This window comes from Coffea arabica, chromosome 4e, assembly GCF_036785885.1.
Source record: "Coffea arabica cultivar ET-39 chromosome 4e, Coffea Arabica ET-39 HiFi, whole genome shotgun sequence".
Taxonomy (NCBI): Eukaryota; Viridiplantae; Streptophyta; class Magnoliopsida; order Gentianales; family Rubiaceae; genus Coffea; species Coffea arabica.
This window is the reverse complement of record NC_092317.1, coordinates 2,158,372-2,175,626: the sequence shown is the minus strand read 5'-3', so window position 1 is coordinate 2,175,626 and position 17,255 is coordinate 2,158,372. Positions and strand designations below refer to the sequence as shown.

The following is a 17,255-nucleotide window of genomic DNA, read 5'->3' as shown; positions in this document are numbered from 1 at the left end:
CCCTTGATTAACTCTACCAAAAGTTAAACTGCATACAAGTGTCAATAATTACGCAAATTAAGTATCCCACATATGCAAGAAAACACACACACACACAGACGCGACCACAATTACAATTACAATAAGCTGAAATTTCCGTGCACTAACTGGTCACTTTAGGTTAACGTTAAAGTACAACTTCATATGGGTCCCCCTTCGCCATTCAGCCCTTTATATACCACCTCCCATTCCTTGCCCTCTTGTCAAATTAAAACACATTTCTAATTCTTCCTACCCTCCTCTCCAAAACTCTCTCATACAAATTCTCTCTTCCTCTCTCGAAAACAGCTATCTTCAAAAAATCTAACCTGATCAACTCCCAAAATCAATATAATAGAAGAATGGAGCAAAATTTGCCAGTGATAGCCAAAAAGTTTTGGCACATGGTACGGGTGGTGTATTTCATGTTGAGAAAAGGGATATCCAAGGGAAAACTAATGACTGATCTCAACATGATGATGAAACGGGGCAAGATAGCCGGTAAGGCTATACAAAAACTTATGTTCCACCACAGCCATACTTGGGCATCATCCTTCGCTGCTTTCGCCGCCCATCACCGCCGCTCCCACGACAAACACCTCCCCTTCCCGGCTCCCTCTGGCGAATACTATGAGTTCAGCTGTAGCAACAGCCCAGCTTACCCTAGCTTCCACCTCCCATTCCACCTAAGCAAGCGCAAAAGCAACCACCACTCCAACCTCTTCACCTGCACTCAAGCGCCCGCGGCGGAGGACTCGGACGCAGCCGTGCATGCTGTCATGAGGGCCTTAGAGATGCTGCATAGCGAAACGGCCTCGCCGGCTTTGCCAGGGTTTGGAAAGAGCCCTATGGTTAGGCAGCTGAGGATAACCGACTCGCCGTTTCCTCTAAGGGATGTGGATGAAGATAGCCATGTGGATGAAGCTGCAGAGGAGTTCATATCCAGGTTTTACAAAGATCAGAGGAGGCAAAATGCAATGGCTGCTTTGGGACCTTGTTGATGAAGAAACTAGTAATGAAAAAGCCTTATGGGTTGGATTCAATTCTGTACTCCATGCATTGTGGTATGGTCGTGTACATGTTGTATGGGCCAAAGAGTTAATAAGAAGAATTAAAGGGCGCATGAGCTGATTTTGGTGCTTGTGGTGGTGCCTTCAAGAGGGAAAAGCTTGTGAAGAACTGAAGATTGAGACTTTTGAGAGTTTCTGGGGTGTGCAAACTTGATGCAAATATTTAGAAAAGTGTTTCCATGCACTCAGGAAATTTCCGTAATAAAAGAAAATAAAACACTTCACATTTTAATGTAGATCATGTGTAGTTGTTGCTCCAAAGTGTTACATAGAGGTTATATGTCAAAAACAGAATATTCAATCAGATTTTCACCTTTTCAATTCTAGTTTGTAATTTTAAATGTTCAGTTATAGAGTTTAGATGTTATATGTTAATTGATCAGACATTCATCTTAAGGAATAAGCAGGATGAGACTTTTTTCTTCCTCCCCCCTCCCCTCCTTTTTTTCCAGAGCTTATTATCAATCTTCCCCGGCCTTAATTCATCTTCTCTGAATTTTTCAAATTAAATTGATTTACCATTTGCTCTATAACAAAATAAATCAGAGGACTCATTCAGAAAGATGGACTAATGAGGTTCCACTTTGTCGGTGTCTTGAGGTCCACACTACTTTCCAGAGAATGTCTGTTGTGGCCTGAGTGCTAAGTAAGCTGTGGCTTTTTTTTTTTGGGGTCCGGGGAGCATAGTATATTGCTTAACAAAGCAACTTCTCTTCTTTTAAGGTTTGGAAGTCGACTAGGAAGCCTCCTTGGGGTGGCACATTCGAACTATGAAAAAAATAAATTGTTGCACTTGGGTTTATAAATTATAATTAGCAACAACTTTACTCGATCGAGCTTGTTTAAGAGTACTTACGGGCATAAAGTGCACAAACCTAATAATACCTCACGGGAAAAGGAATCACCTGAATTTGGGACGATATCACATACTGACTACATGATACCTGGAGACACTTAATAACTATTGAGGTAATCTTTAACTAACTAAGCAATGAAATGAGTCTTCTAAGCAACTAAAAAAATTTGCTGATTAGATGACGTCTACACCCCTTTTGTAGTTAGATGCCATTTGACATGCCCGCAGATGTTTCGTTGGTTATAATTACTTCTTTAAACTCAAATCCAATAGACCACTCTCTCTTTCTTTTCTGTCTCTACATTTATAAAGGATGTATTGATGCTTTCTTTAATCACTCGAAAAGTTTATTAGATCACATATATCAGGAAAATACCAAATTAGCAACTCAGATCATCATCAGACTAGTGAATGTAAAATATTTTGGGATGTTTACATACACAGAAATGTCAGCAGCCTTACGGCTTGTTGCCGATTTCATGAGTTTCTAGTATTAAACTCTCTCTTTACACTTAAACCACCCTGTCAAACCAAACCATGCGCTGAGAAAATTTATTGAGTGGCCCAAGACTTTTATAAGTATTACACAGAGTGGGGACTAAGAATCTTTTGTTTTATGCTGTCTGGCACCGTCCGTAGCATTACAGTTTGCTCGGAATAATTACTACGAAGACACAGAGATTACGGATCCGGAAATTTGAGAATGTTTTGATTTTCTAAAGATTTCCAAACACTCTGTGAAAATGGATTATTTCGAGCAAACTTTTCTTAACTACTAGAATTTTCAAGATCTTGCTAGCTAAAGAAACGGACAAGGATACCCAGATAAAATTAAAAAGCTGCTGATTGTTTATGCTAAATACAGCTTAACACTGAAGATATGACGCCTTTCTGTCAATCTTTTTTTTTCTTTCCTTCTGGGCCATATTAGTTGTAGATTTTTGGGACACATAACATATTGCTTGGGTGAAAATATTAAGCAGAAAGAAGAAATAATTGAGGTCCGGGAGGAGAATCTTGACAGAGTGATGAATTGAGATTTCTTGCAGGCAAATTCTACTAGCACGGTAGCACCTTTCGGAGCCGGATTTGTAAATTCGAAGGGTTTTACTTTTCTCATGCATCAAAATCGTTTCTTCTTGAATGAGACGAAGGAAAAGCCAAAAGTTTTGGTGATATGGTAGGTTAAATTTTGAAAGTGATCGGAAAACGAGAAAATGGAAAACACTTGTCACCTTCTGAACTCGACTTTTGCATTCTTGGACGGTACATTTGGATGTGAAATCTCTTGGCGATGGCTCCTTAATTATTGTCTTAGCCAAAAAATAAAGGGATAATTCTAGAAACCTCCCTTGAGGTTTCTGATAATTTCACTCGGGTCCCCTTAGGTTTAAGAAATTACACTTATCTCCTTGTGGATATTAGCAAATTGAAATTACAAAATCTACAAAGAGAGCAGATTATGTGTCAAATTAGAAGGAAATGAAGAGACTCGCAGTGATAGAGAAATAAATAATGAAATTGATGATTGAAATAGAAAAAAGAACTAAATATGTGAAATTTGTTATATTTTGTTTGTTGTCAAGAAAAACTTTTATAAAATGTCAATAATTACATAATGCTTTCTTTCATTAGATTAGAAATTTTTTCTTATGATTTTATTGTGGAGGTAGAATTTATTCTCCACTTTTAAGATATTAATATTTTTAAAGTCATAGAAGAGTTGTAATGATAGTTCTAGACCAAATTAGCTTATATTTGAGTATTGATATTTAATTTGGGGGTATAAAATTGGTTGTCAATGTGGTTTTGTCTGTGTGTGTGTGGTTTTTTTTTTTTTTTTTATCGTAGCAAGTATTGATACTGTATATTCAATTTGAAATCTTTTGGATAGTTACTTGATTTTAGAACTTATGTTTAGATTTATGCAAAGTGTGGAAGAAAATGATTGAATATACTATATTTTTCTTTCTTAGTTTTGTACAAAAGGACAATTTAGGATTTTTGAAAGAAAATCCAGGTTCTTGAATCTACATTGTTACTGAACAGTAAAAGTAGGCCAGATTTATGTAATTTTTAAGACCTGAGAGGAGCTCTTTGTAATTGTGAGAAACCTCAGAGGAGATTTGTGAAATTATCCCAAAAATAAATAGTGATAAATCGATGCTCCTTGTTGCCTTTCTGATAGTACAATGGCAACTAGTAAAGGCCACAAAATGAGGCCCATAAAATGTTTAAGAAAATTAAACATGCTGCAAAAAAAAAAAAAAAACACAAAAAGTAAAAGCACTAGCAATGTTGTTGCTACTTGATCCGAAAATGGTTCTCCGCAAATTTATGCGACAGTCATATATTATAGGCAACACAAGATAAGAAAGTAAAATAGAATATATATATTTTATTACGGCAATCTCCACCTAAAGAAGTAATCTGTTGATGAAAGTGTGGTATCTTTAAATGTCAACATTAAACTTGTTTACTAATGCCTTGCCTAAACAAATTAGCCTTGAATGATATGCTCAGGCTAATAAACATATCGATCTGCCTTTCTATCTTTAAATTATTTCCTTTTTCTTTTGGATTTGGTTTGGCACATTGGACATTTGGGCTGTAGGAGATGCTATTTTCAACGGGAAATTACTGTTTTAATTATTGAGTCTTTGTAGCCACTTTTTCTTGACTTAGCCAGAGAGAGCGATCAACGAAGCTAGTAGAAAGCACATGGTAAGCTGCACAAAAAAGGATACATCACCATCAATCTCGAAGAAAAGATTGTATCCTGTATCATCGACTTGCTGATAAAAACAAAAATTGGTCCCATATATACGTGATTTTTTTGGGCGAAATTCAATAATTTGAAGTCATTTTCAAGTACTTAATCTCAGTACTGAACTTTGACATTCCGGTCACTAATTATTGAAACTTGATGAATTTTCCAGCTGATCAACGATATCATCGAACCGCTCTCCGTGGATCATCTTCTATTTCACTGTTAACATAACATAATTTAAACGTCGATCTGCCCTATAAACGAGTTGTAGATAATTTATAGAGAAGTGTAGTAGTAATAGATAGGCGCATGCAAAATCCGGATTGGTAAAAGTTGTGTAGTTAACCCACACCCACAGAGAAGCCTTTTCGTTGAGCTTTTTAATTTGAGTGAGTGTTAACTCTTGCCGAGTACGTAATTTGTCTCAAACTGTTAAGCCCTTGCACAAATTCAAAAGCTTTGATGAATAAAAGATTTAATATTTTTGCCCCACCAGAAAGAACAAATAGAAAACAACTGAAAATAAGTGAATATTTTCTTCATCAAGTTCTGGAGATTTCAATACTTCATTCTAAAGATGAAGGCGGATAAGCTGCGCGCGATATGTTGTAGTGCTTATTTTGCCGACTGCAGTGATAGAAGATTCATGCTTATTTATTATGTACTTTAGCTATATCTCAGAGTCTCGCACAGTATTATGCAGCAAGAAGACTTAAACAAACTTATTGTTTGGATTGAGATGATTTAAAAAAAAAAAAAAAGTGCTTCACAAATTCCAATCACCTTTTTATCTTACATAAGTCGCATCACAAAAAGTGCTACAGTAATTATCTCAAATAAATCATTCAAATAAACTCCTATCCAAACAAACCGATGTCGGAATTTTTGGATGAAAATTTTGAGAAAATAAGGAAAAAAGAGCGCTTCAAGGTCAAGGATTCTTGTTATCGCCATAATCTCAAGCTCGAGCGGTGAACAAAAAATTTGTTCATGAGCCTTATGGCTACACGAGGTCTACATTAAAATTACTCTCAATTAAGAATTTTACTGATTTAGGGATGAGAAGGTTATAGGCAGCGACGGTCTCTAAAGATCAATTTGAATCACATGATGTATAGTATCATTTTTAATGTCATGCCTAAGACTCACTTATTCCTGCATTATTGCATATCCACTATTCTAAGGCTAAAACCATTGGCTTTGGAAGGCTGCTGAAAAAGGTGGGGCAGTTAGCATGAAAAAAAAAAGAAAAAGAGGAAGCTTTTCAAAAAGCTTCATTTCTTTCATGCCAAGCTTTACCGAAACTAATTAAAGTGGCCCATAAAAAATTAAAGTAGCCTTTCACTTTCAAGTTTCAAGCAAGCCATGGAATGTATCATGTATGTGCCCTGAGCCTGCATAGTTGAATAGTCATCGACATCCACACATTTGATTAATTTGCATCAATGACTTGAACAACTTTGCTTGCATGAATTTAGGTAACTTGATTTTGTGGGCTAACCATGCAATAGGTTGCGAGAATTATGGAAAATAATATATAAACATTTATCGTATAACTACCAGCCTACTATAATATACTATAATCTTCTAAATCAACATTCTCCCATACATAGAACTGTGTATCAGAAAATCATTCGGCCCTATGCATGTCGTTTTGACCATTTAACACGGAAATTGGATTAATATGCGAGAGAACACGTCAAAAACACAGACAGCGTCCCGTTAGAACTGATGGGTAATCTTTACATGGCATGAAACACCATATATAAACATGATGGGTAATGTTTATACGTGTAATGATGTTTACGGATCGATGTGTAATGTATCTGCAAGTAAATACAGGTGTCCACAAAATGGCCAACAAATTTATCAAGAAAAGCGTAATGAACTAGTGCAAGTTTTGTTTTAGGTAGTGGGTACTTTTTTTCTGAATAAACTAATTAAGGACGACCCTCTGAAAAAGACGTAAGGTGGACTTCTTGTTCTTGGTGGAGGCTGAGAAGTGCTCAATTATTGAAGTCCCGGAATTCACAAATCAGATTATTTCTCTCTCTCTCTCTCTTTCAAACCCCCTCCCGGCCCTCCCCCCTTTCTTTGGGGTGGTGACTGCAAAGTTAATACTCAGAACGATTGATTGGGGACTGGCTCCCAGGAGCTGAGTCCCAGAGATCCTGTGAGCTTTTGAATCTTCGGGAAGAGCCCTGTTCACTTGCTGTCGATGGTGTCATGTCATCACACGCGAGTGAATCTGTAGATCATGCCACTTGGCTCCTGTCTGCATGGAAGCAAAACCAATACCATATTATTTACACGACTGCTCTATGTTTTGCTTTTCTATTAGTATAACATTTTACATGGTGAATATGAGACTTGGGCATTCTTTTCAAAGAAAGAAAAAAAAAAAAAAAAGGACCTGGGCATGAGTGACCAATTCATTAGCCCAACAACTTTATTGATATGTGTATTAGTTTGAGAGCGGTTTCTGTGATTGAACAAAAACTTGCTCCTCTTGATCTTTATACCATTAGGACCATTATATCACAGTTTCTTTTTTTTTTTGTTTTTGTTTTGTTTTGTTTTGTTTATGTGAGGTAGGGAGAAATTTCAAGGACAAGATCAATAATATCAGACTTAACAAATGGGAAACGGATTATCGGAGTATGTTGCGGGGGACGGATTTAAGGTGGGGGCAATAGGGGCCCGTATGTTGCAGGGGCAGATTTAAGGCACGCCCCCAGTGTCCCCCTTAAATTCCTATAATACTTATACAATTTTGACATAATTTAAGTGTATCCCCAGAGTTTTTTTAGAAAAGATGTGAAAGAATGGGTCACAAAATTTAGTTTAGTTACTTATATTGAGAAAAATATATTTCGTGAAATTCAAAATGAGAAAGTTATAAATCGTTATCAAAATATGAAAATTCATCGTGAGCAATTGTAAATAGTTTAGTTTGTTTTTGAAATAAAATAATTATTATATTAATAATTTTGAGTTTGTCTTTTTATGTTTTTCATGGAATATACGTATCATTTGTACTTGTTGGTGAATTTATTTTTTTTTCTTAAAAAATTAGAAAAATAGTAGATAAAAAATTTTAATGTTATTTTTGCCCCTACTAAAATTTTTTTCTGGCTCTGCCACTGGTATGTTGTTTTGTTTCATTTCGTTTTATTTTCTCTTTGAGTGCTTTAACATTTTATATGCCATGTAGAAGAACTTTGATTATCTAGAAAACATCTGCCACTAATCATGATATGCAGTTGTTTAATATATTTAACTCCTCAAACTTTGATAACAACATAAAGCAAAGGCCCTTTGTTAACGTTGCTTTAGTAGATTCAAATCGAGTTATATGACCCTTTCTTATCAATGTTGAGGTAGACAGGGATCGCACAAAGTCGCATCTGGGATCCTCTCTTTAAATTTGTTAGTTATTGAAGAAAATGGGAACGGATACGGCCTTTAGCGTAAAATAATAGTTCTCCGGAGTTTTGGTCTCTCTTTTCTCTACTTTTCCCACTTTTATCAAAGTTGATGTATGACATTGCCTCCAATGACATCCATACGGTGTAGAAGAGCTATGCCCCGCTGCTTAAATCTAATAACCTCGTTGCGGCAAATGGCAAAGCTTAGAAGACTGAAGAGTCTGATCTATATGTAGCTTAAAGTAACTTTCCTTTCTTTTGTGATTTGTGGGGTTGAGAGTTTCATGATATCCAAAGTTTGTGTTTAATTGAGGCATTACATATATGTTACATCAACATCTTTAATTTGGAGCACTGGCGTGGTGGTTTTGATCCCAGTTAAGTTAAGTGGTGCCGTGCCGTCAAGTATAAGTAGGAACTCTAGAAGAAAAGTTCAGCATCTTCAAGTGTCACGACTAAGTAAGTAGTCAAGCCCTAATTAAGAGCTTGCTTCTTGCTACAACTAGTTGTGGAGACAATAGAAACTTGATATACTTTTTGTTGCAAATCAGGGCCCTTAATTTTTGAATTAGGGGTCTCAGAAGTTGAGTTATATACAATTTAAATCGATTTATGTAATTCTTAGTCCATTTGGTGTAAACTTACATAATTTTGGTACAATCGCTAATTTAATTCTATGAGTTAGCAAATTTAAATTTACATTCAACTTATACAAATTTATATAAAAAATTGTGAGAATACACAAATCGATTTGAACTACACAGAACTCAACTTATAACGCTCTTGATTGGAAAGCTTTTGTTCCAATGTAACAAAATATATGTTCAACATTTTCCCCCCCTCCCCCCAAAACCTTTGTGGCAGTCTATAGAAGTCTGTAAACAATTGTCAACCCGATGAATTTGTAGAAGTTTGCTGAAGACATACCAGCAGAATTTTTGTTTTTTCTTTGGGCCTGGGAGTAGGCTGATTCATTCGGAAGATTTTGCTCTTCGCTTTCCTCTCAGTTCATTTAACGCAGGATCCCGTTGGCCCAATTTAAGGGATGAGCAAGAATTTCTTACTCCCATTGGTATCAAGGCCTTAGAAAATTATCGTAAGTAGGCCTTACCCAAATCACCAAGCCTTATTCTAACTGAGTTTCCATGTCTACTCCTGCCTTGTCCATAGAATTTTCAGCTGGTTGGGCATTGGGCATTTTTGATTGACTCTCAAATCCTTTCATTTTTCTCGTCCCTCCTTGTAAGGCCTATTTTACTTGAATCTGCCCAAAAAATTATTAAAAAAAAGATGATTCTCTCTCGAGGGAAGATGAAATTTCAAGTGACCCGACAGATTTGTTACAATTACTACTTACTCTCAGGTGAAAGCACAAGAGCTAGCTCAGAATGCTTAAAATTGTTTTGGTTTGCTAAGTCCCCCCCACAACAAAAAAAAAAAAAAAAAATCCATTCCCAAATCTCAATAGCGAAATCCCAAACTTTGCCCCTATTATCTTTTTAAAAAGAACGTCTATTCCTACGCATTAGCTCTAGTAGAATCTTATTCTATTACAATAAGAGGTCTTGGGAAAGAGAATGGTGATGGGTGGGGTGAAACCCTTCCTCCCGCTGTTCCTATGATATGCCTACCTCTTTTTTTTGAAATCTTATTCTATTACAATGAGAGGCCTTGGAAAAGAACCCTTCTTACCACCGTTCCTAAGGTGTGCCTACCTCTTATTGCTGATACTGCTCTTTGAGAGAAAATGATGTTATCAAGGTTTGAACTCTGACGAACGATCAGGAAGGAACTTCCTATTGTTCTTTGACGAAATGATGTTATCAAGATTCTAACTCCGATCAACATCCGAGGCTGGTGGCCACTAAACCAAGGACCAATGGTTTTTCTTCCCAAATTCGAACAGCCAAAAAAACAGTAAAAATCACAAACTTTGAACGTCACCTTCGATGAACAGCGACTTTTCTATGCATTAGCTCTATTGACTTTTATTCAATCGTGACTATTGGAAATCTGTCCTTTCCAGTACGCATTGGTATATAAGCATCTCCTAGTATTCTGTCTTATTTCTGGGAAACTCTTGTAACCTCTAGACAAGAACAAATTTTAACCAAATAATTACGAGTCAAGAATCGGTCAATAAGACCAAGAGGCATGATGATTAATCCAAGTAAATTACCCATTCTACTCCAGAGAATGCTAGAAGCAGGATATTTAACAGATGGCAGCATAGCCATTACAAGAAATTATTGTCCAAACACTGTACAAATTTCGCGTAATAAGTGATGATGCCTATCATCGTCCAAGGATTTGCAAGACAAGGGACATCAAAGACACATCATACGACATACAACAGATGAGCCTATGACTGCCTTCCATCTTAAAACTACAACTAGAAGCTTGCGCCCACCAAAAATTCTGTGTCCTAGATTCCTCTTCATATATCCAGGGCACACAATTGCACAATTATATCAAAATGCGGAGCTGATCTTTCCAGGAATAGCACGTCTGATTGGCAGATCTATGAAACTGTACGACCATAGCACACAGAAGCAATATAGAGATTCTTTGCCCACTTCTCCTGCAGTGAAATCCATAACAGTATGTAACAGAGCCAAAATTTCACATTCAATATTGATTCTGCAGGGCTAAAGTGTAAAGTGTAAACTACCTTGACATGTACGCTAGGAAAGGCAGAGGTTCGAAGTGTCTCTTGTGTTTCATCTGTTGGTCTCCTCCTTGGCACACTAAGAACAAAAGCAACCTGGTCCCAAGTTGCTGCAGTTGCAGTAATACGATATCCAGAATCCCACCGCCGATGCACACCTTCACTTGGATAAAGAAAATCCAATTCCACGACCTAAATTTGAAAAACAATTTAGTCCAACATAAAGCTTTTATTAACACATTGCACAACTGACAGTATACACAATAACATGAAACCTGATCTGAAAATCCTGCACCACGAGACATAATGACTCCCCATCTGCTTCCAGCAGTGGCCATGGAGGTAACATAGAATCCTTCCCTCCACTTCTTGTTTATCCACTTGAATGGAAAAGACTCGCTGACTTTGTAGGATTGCTGCAAATACTGAGTGCCTGTATTGAATTGACCATATAAGGTCAGAAGAAAAGGCATAGAAAAAATCAGGCAGAACTAAACAAATTATCATCGGCTTACCCTTTGACATTACTACCAATGAACTCCCATTAGTAGCTCCTGCCACAGCACTGATGTAATAATTCTTTTCCCATTGCTCCATGATCCATTCCTTTAGAATGCCAAAAAGAACAAATTTAAGCAACATACTTCAATCAATGAATTATAGGGAAGTCTCTTGATTTCAAACATTCACAACATTGCATGCATTCTACGTGCCCGAGTGTATGAAATAGTTGAATAAACCACAGACCTTGTGAAGAAAGTGGGGTGAAAGTTGATAAACTTGTGCAGTGAAGCCAGTGCCCGCATCCATGATTAGTGCCCAGAGATTTTGCCAAGATGCCACACTACTGATAAACAGACCATCTTCATTTCCTTTCTCGATGTGCTGAGAAAGTCTTGCATCAGCAACATTATAGTGATACCTTCAGCACAAATACCATTCTATCAACATGCTAATACATCTCTAAATCGAGAAGGTGTACAAAGTAAGAAGCAAAGAAAGAAAACAGTGGCATGTGCATTTTCCATCTTTTCGAGCCTAATATAGACACCATACCTTTGTTTCATAGGACGACGAGCATTGTAAACACTAATCCACTGAGTAGCAGGCATACCCATGCGCACCTTCTTCTTTGGTTGTTCATCTTCCTCATCTTCAAAAGTCAACCGGCCTCGCTTGTGACCAACCTGATAGATAAGCTTTCATATACAACACCCAAAATCAGGCATTTTCCTGCATAACATCTGAGAAATTCTTTTCTATGGAAATTATGTGTTATAAGCACCTTCTGAGCACCCTCTGTGTTAATTGGCCTAATATCTGGATTTGGTCCGACTATTCCATCAAAGAGGGAGACGCATTTTGCATAATTAGGTTCCTCATCAAATTTCAAGTTCACAACATACTCCACAAACAACTTAAAAGGTTGTGGACAGAAGCAACATAAAGCATCTGCAGATGTTGACATCTTCTTCTTGCAAACAAGGAACCCTTTGTTCTCGCCCTAAATTTCAACATACAAGGTTATTGAAGGAAATTTCAAAGATAACACCAAACCAACTGTAACATGAGAACCAGTATAAGATTATAGATGTGCCATTCTTCAAGGACTAACCTGATATCCCTGCCAAGGCAGACGTCCTCGAAGCAGAAAGATGAGAGTGTAAGCAAGCGATTCTAAATCATCTCTCCTGCTACCAGTTCTGCCCAAATGAGCATGGGCGCTGGCGTAACGAACTGTTCCCCTGAAAGACCAAATAAATCAGCCAAGGACCAAGGATAATGTGAGGCCACAGGTCCAGAGATACATACATCCTATGATGAGAAAATGTGATTAACACCTTAACCAATTTAAGATAATTTGATGAGTACCTGAAAACATCTGGTCTTTGATCATATTCCACGTGCAGACCAGTTGTACTATCTCGCCACTTAGTAGCTGATATCCCCAGAAAAACACAAGTGATTGTAATTAAAAGCATTGCAGAGTAAAAGCAAAAACTTGAGATTCAGTTACCCAGTAAGATACCTAATCCAAGATCAACTAAAAAGAGTTTTTTCTCATCCGGAGTCCCTGGTGGACCGAGCAAAAAGTTTTCAGGTTTTACATCCCCATGGACATACCTGTTAAAAAAATCAAAAGTCAATGCATAAATACATCAAAAAATGCACCCTTAATAATCTGCTTCTCGGCCTCTAAGGGTTGCTTCAAAACCTACATCTAAAACACTGTATATTTCAAAAACCAGAATAATACTATTTAAATGCACAGATTTTGCATATCAAGGATTGCAGTTTTTATTCAAAAAAATCAAGGATTTGGGGTCTACATGTAAACAAGTAAAGCGCAGGATGCCAAGTTTAAGCCTAAGACAGAAAGGAAAACAAAAGTTAAGGAGCACGAACAAACAAGAGAAGCATAACCAAAATATGTAACAAAAGAGAAAATAAGAAGAAACTTACCCTCTAGAATGCATCTTCTCCAGTATAGATATTGCTTCAATTGCAATGCAGGCAACCATTTCAGTAGACATCCTGAATTTAACGTAAGAATTAGATGTTTAACAATCCAACAAAAGGTTTGAAGTTGCAACAGTTAGCTTATAAACAAAATCCAGATTTTCAAGTATTCCCCTTACGAATGAGATTTGTTATTCCAGACATCCCACAAGCTTGGTCCAAGCATATCCATAACCTGCAGAAATGACAACCCCATTCATATGGTCTACCTCACAACCAAGAGGGCTGAAGAAACATAACGTTGAACCGTAGACACAACTAAAAGGTGAAAAAGAATGAAGAAGCAATAATTATCACATACCATGACATAGTAGTCACCTTGTCGGCCTTTGTAGTGCACCCGAGGAACACCATGACTGCCACCAAGAGTGCTATGCAAATATCAAAACAATGTCAGCCTCACTCAGATAGAATTTCTTCTATAGAGTGGATTCTGCAGAAATAAACTTACTTGTAAACTTGCCATTCATATGGTGGGCCGTAGTTACATCCTTTACTATTCCTATGCTCAAATTTTAAGGCAACCTGAAACGTGTGACACATTATTGTAAATGCTTTTTTTAGTAATAAAACAAAAATTAACAACAGGAGATTACAAGCACAACACATACTTCTGTGGCTCCAGAGCCAGGTCTATCATTAGCAATACCACCAGAAACACGGCGACCAACATATACTTGGCCAAAACCTCCTTTCCCAAGCTTTCTTTCTATTCTATACATAGGTGAACCACCAACCTGAACCTGTAACAAAGTAATCAGGACACGTCAGTTTCAGTAATACATTCTTCTGACTGCAGAAACTAAAGAAAAAGAAAATTACAAAAGAAATCAAGCCAATTCACTAAGCCTGCAAATTAACCTTAATTCTAGAACTAGGATACTACCCACCTATTTTTTGCCCTAGAATGCCAACCATCTTTGGCTCAAACATTCTTTTCCCAGTAATCTCTATTGGCAAAAATGGTCAAGTTGAAAAGAAAAAACAGCAATATGCCAGCAAGCCAGCAGAAAACATAGGCCATACAAGCAAAACTCATTAAAAAACTTCCAAGTGTCAGACTGTAAACAGCTTTATACTTCTATACGCGGGTAAACAAGGGAAGAAGAGGAACTCTTCTACCACGACAAATGCCTCATAGCATAGGACCATAATAAGTTGTTAAGTCCTGCCCAACAATGGAACCCTGGGATTAATGTCGGTAAAACCATATTTCCTTAAAAGAATCATAATAGGAGATGACAGCAATAGTGTAGAGATGCAACCAGTCAACTCAGTATCCAGGAGTTGAATCTAAAGAGAGAGAAAGGCATGCGCATGTGCTCAACTGAGGAGGTCATAAGGGCATGTATGAAGACCGATAAACTTTGGCACAGCTACATGCATAAACACAAGTATAATCATCTACATACAAAGCAGATCTAAATCCATTTGTAATAAAAGTAAAATTAAAAATAGTAATCAACAGCACTCAAGATCTTGTTTTCAACATGCAAAAATGAATGCTCAAATACAGCTACACCTCTCTCTCTCTCTGATGGAATATAACTTGAATAACAAGAAAATGAAAAGAACAAGTTCCAAACTAGAATCACAAGAAAACGACACAGATCTAACAATTAATATTTCTGAGCAAAAAAATTAATGCAGGCACGAACTAATGTGACAAAACTAGACAATAGTCATTAAGTTTATACAAACGGCAGGCAAAAAAGGAAAATGCAGCAGATACTAGAGCAAAATCCTCAAACAACACTAACAACTATCTGATGGAATGTAACTTCTACTACAAAAACTTCAAATAAAGGTTTGTAACTACCCAGGAACACGTAAAATAAGCAAATTTATTCCTTTCAGCCATGAAATTATAAAAATCGACTAAATAGCACAGAAATCACATTGTACTTAAAGCAAATACATGTGTGGTCCCAGAAATGTAAATCTTTCAGAAGTCGCAAGGGTGCAAACTCTAGCATCAAACAAGCAAGTTAAGACCTTCAAGACTCGTAAACAGAACACCCGAAGTGGAACACCAACACATAGCCTCAACCCCACTTTCTACAAGATTACAAATGTCTATCTTAAAAAAACATGTATATTTGCTTAAAATACTTTGAAGATTCGACCTTCCTCAGGCAAGACTTCATCAATCCAAAGAATCAGTCAACCAACCCACAAAAGAGAAGAAAATGCCCCAAAATTTTCATTACATACCACACACACTCTCAATCCAAATCTTTTCACCAAACATTTACATGCTTGCAGCAAAGACCCATACAATATGCAGCAAAAAGTGAGAAAATAAAAACGAAAAGAATAACTCTCACCCTTTCAGGAAGGGGCGCCAAAGTTCCTTCATCGTCAGCCGCATGGCCTTTGTCATTGCTTTTACCACCACTGTTATAATCATCCATATTGGCTTTATCACCACCCTCTTCCCTCCCTTCACCCGGAACAGCTTCCTCCTCAACCCCCCTCACTTCAGCTGCTGGTGCCGCAGCCGCCGCTAGATTCTCATCAACCGCCACAGCAGCCGCCGCCGCTGCTTCCGCTGCTGCTGCAGCCGCTCTCCTTCCCCTTGTTCTTGTTGCAATCCCCTCGTCCTCAACCTGATTATTCACCTGTTGCTGCTGCTGTTGCTGAGCCCGCTGCCCCTCCTCCTCCGCCGCCTCCTGCTCTTGCTGCTTCCTTCTCCGGCCTCTGCGCACTCCGCTACGCAGTACCGGCATGGTTCATTCTTCAATTTTCATTCCTAAAAACCCTAAATGCTCCGATAAAACCCTCACTAGTTCTCACTTTAACTCCTCTCCCACACTCAAATACTTTTCTTCTTCTCCTTCCTCCCGACCACTCACTCCCCTTACCGGCTAAATCGTCTTCTCCAGCAACACTTTTTCTCAAAAAAATCAACTTGACAAAAATATACGGCAAAAAAATACTAGTATCGAAGGCGACGAGAAATGAGGGCTCAAAATGTTGACGACTGATGAAGAAGAAGATACAAATGTGGAAAGAATTCTTAAATATTAATTCAAGAGATGATGATCGGCAAATATATCAATAAAAGCTTAGCTGATTCAGGCTAACTGTGCAGAAAATTAGGGTTTTCTACAAAAATTAGGGATCTTTACAGAGAGAGAGATGAAAGGAGATATTTGATACATAGAGCTCGGCTACTCGTACATTTTAGTGCAAGAATATTGTTGAAAGGGGGAGTGATTGGTGGCCGTTGGTGGAGATGAATGGACGGCGGAGATGGGAGTGGATATTTTGGGAAGTCTAGCGAGGAAAATGTGAAAGGCTGGAGAGGGGGCTGAGTGAAATTACGAAGGAGGACTCGTGTTCGGGAATTTCTAATGCCGGGTGGTGTAGAGTTCCGAGTGGTAACGGGTGTATAGGATTTACTTGTGGAACTTTGAATCTGGGCCGTCGATGCGATGCTCATCAAGCAGGGTGAATGCTTGATTAGGACAAGAATTAAATAAACGTCCAAAATTTTATTTGTAACGGCTTCGGCTTTTTACTCTGATTTGGATATTTTTAAAGAGTTTATCAGCCTAATTTTGGCCACGGTTTGCCTTTCGTACATAAAAACAATGGGGGATTATGGAGCTTTGACCTTTTGACTTGTCTAGTTCTTTCATGGATTATACATCAAAGTCAAGTCATGTTTAAGACTTATGACAATCATTGGATATTCAATTAGTAATGCTTTTGTTAAGAAAACGTTTTGTGGCCATTTGAATTGCATTTTTTTTTAATTATAAGGATTTTTGTAAACAATACAATATTGTAACACTTTTTTGTGTTATGCAGTAGAGAAATATATCAAGGAAATATTTTCAAAAAATTCAAGAATTATTTTCCGCAAAACTTTTTACACTACTTTGTTGTTCTAATTTCCCTCAAGCCAATAAAATCACGT

At 37.5% G+C, this 17,255-nt stretch overlaps 2 protein-coding genes across 3 annotated transcripts; one reads left to right on the top strand and one right to left on the bottom strand.

Moving 5' to 3' along the window:
* The first annotated feature begins 380 nt into the window (after positions 1–380).
* LOC113742384 (uncharacterized) lies at positions 381–1,019 on the top strand. The gene has a single exon (XM_027270223.2). It carries the CDS (start codon positions 381–383, stop codon positions 1,017–1,019), a length of 639 nt encoding a protein of 212 aa, XP_027126024.2.
* A 9,241-nt stretch (positions 1,020–10,260) lies between these two features.
* On the bottom strand, positions 10,261–16,197 carry LOC113742135 (casein kinase 1-like protein HD16). 2 transcript variants are annotated; one of them, XM_027269858.2, is made up of 16 exons: positions 15,658–16,197; positions 13,942–14,073; positions 13,782–13,855; positions 13,632–13,701; positions 13,450–13,505; positions 13,274–13,345; positions 12,840–12,934; positions 12,683–12,749; positions 12,426–12,555; positions 12,096–12,314; positions 11,867–12,009; positions 11,558–11,732; positions 11,326–11,416; positions 11,086–11,243; positions 10,814–11,002; positions 10,261–10,723 (listed from the first exon to the last, which is right to left on the bottom strand). In XM_027269858.2, exons 1-16 carry the CDS (start codon positions 16,057–16,059, stop codon positions 10,664–10,666), a joined length of 2,133 nt encoding a protein of 710 aa, XP_027125659.2. In that variant the 5' UTR covers positions 16,060–16,197; the 3' UTR covers positions 10,261–10,663. The 2 variants fall into 2 exon arrangements, with proteins under 2 accessions (XP_027125659.2, XP_027125660.2); XM_027269859.2 differs by having other exon boundaries at positions 11,867–11,997.
* Between the last annotated feature and the right edge of the window lie 1,058 nt (positions 16,198–17,255).

Bases quoted from the DNA above. Each gene is read 5' to 3' on its own strand.
- LOC113742384 (XM_027270223.2), top strand. From the start codon at position 381: ATGGAGCAAAATTTGCCAGTGATAGCCAAAAAGTTTTGGCACATGGTA.
- LOC113742135 (XM_027269858.2), bottom strand. From the start codon at position 16,059: ATGCCGGTACTGCGTAGCGGAGTGCGCAGAGGCCGGAGAAGGAAGCAG. The intron at 13,702-13,781 runs GTAAGTTTATTT...ATATTTGCATAG, and splicing joins TATGAATGGCAAGTTTACAA to CACTCTTGGTGGCAGTCATG. The intron at 11,733-11,866 runs GTATGGTGTCTA...TTTGTGCTGAAG, and splicing joins CGTCGTCCTATGAAACAAAG to GTATCACTATAATGTTGCTG.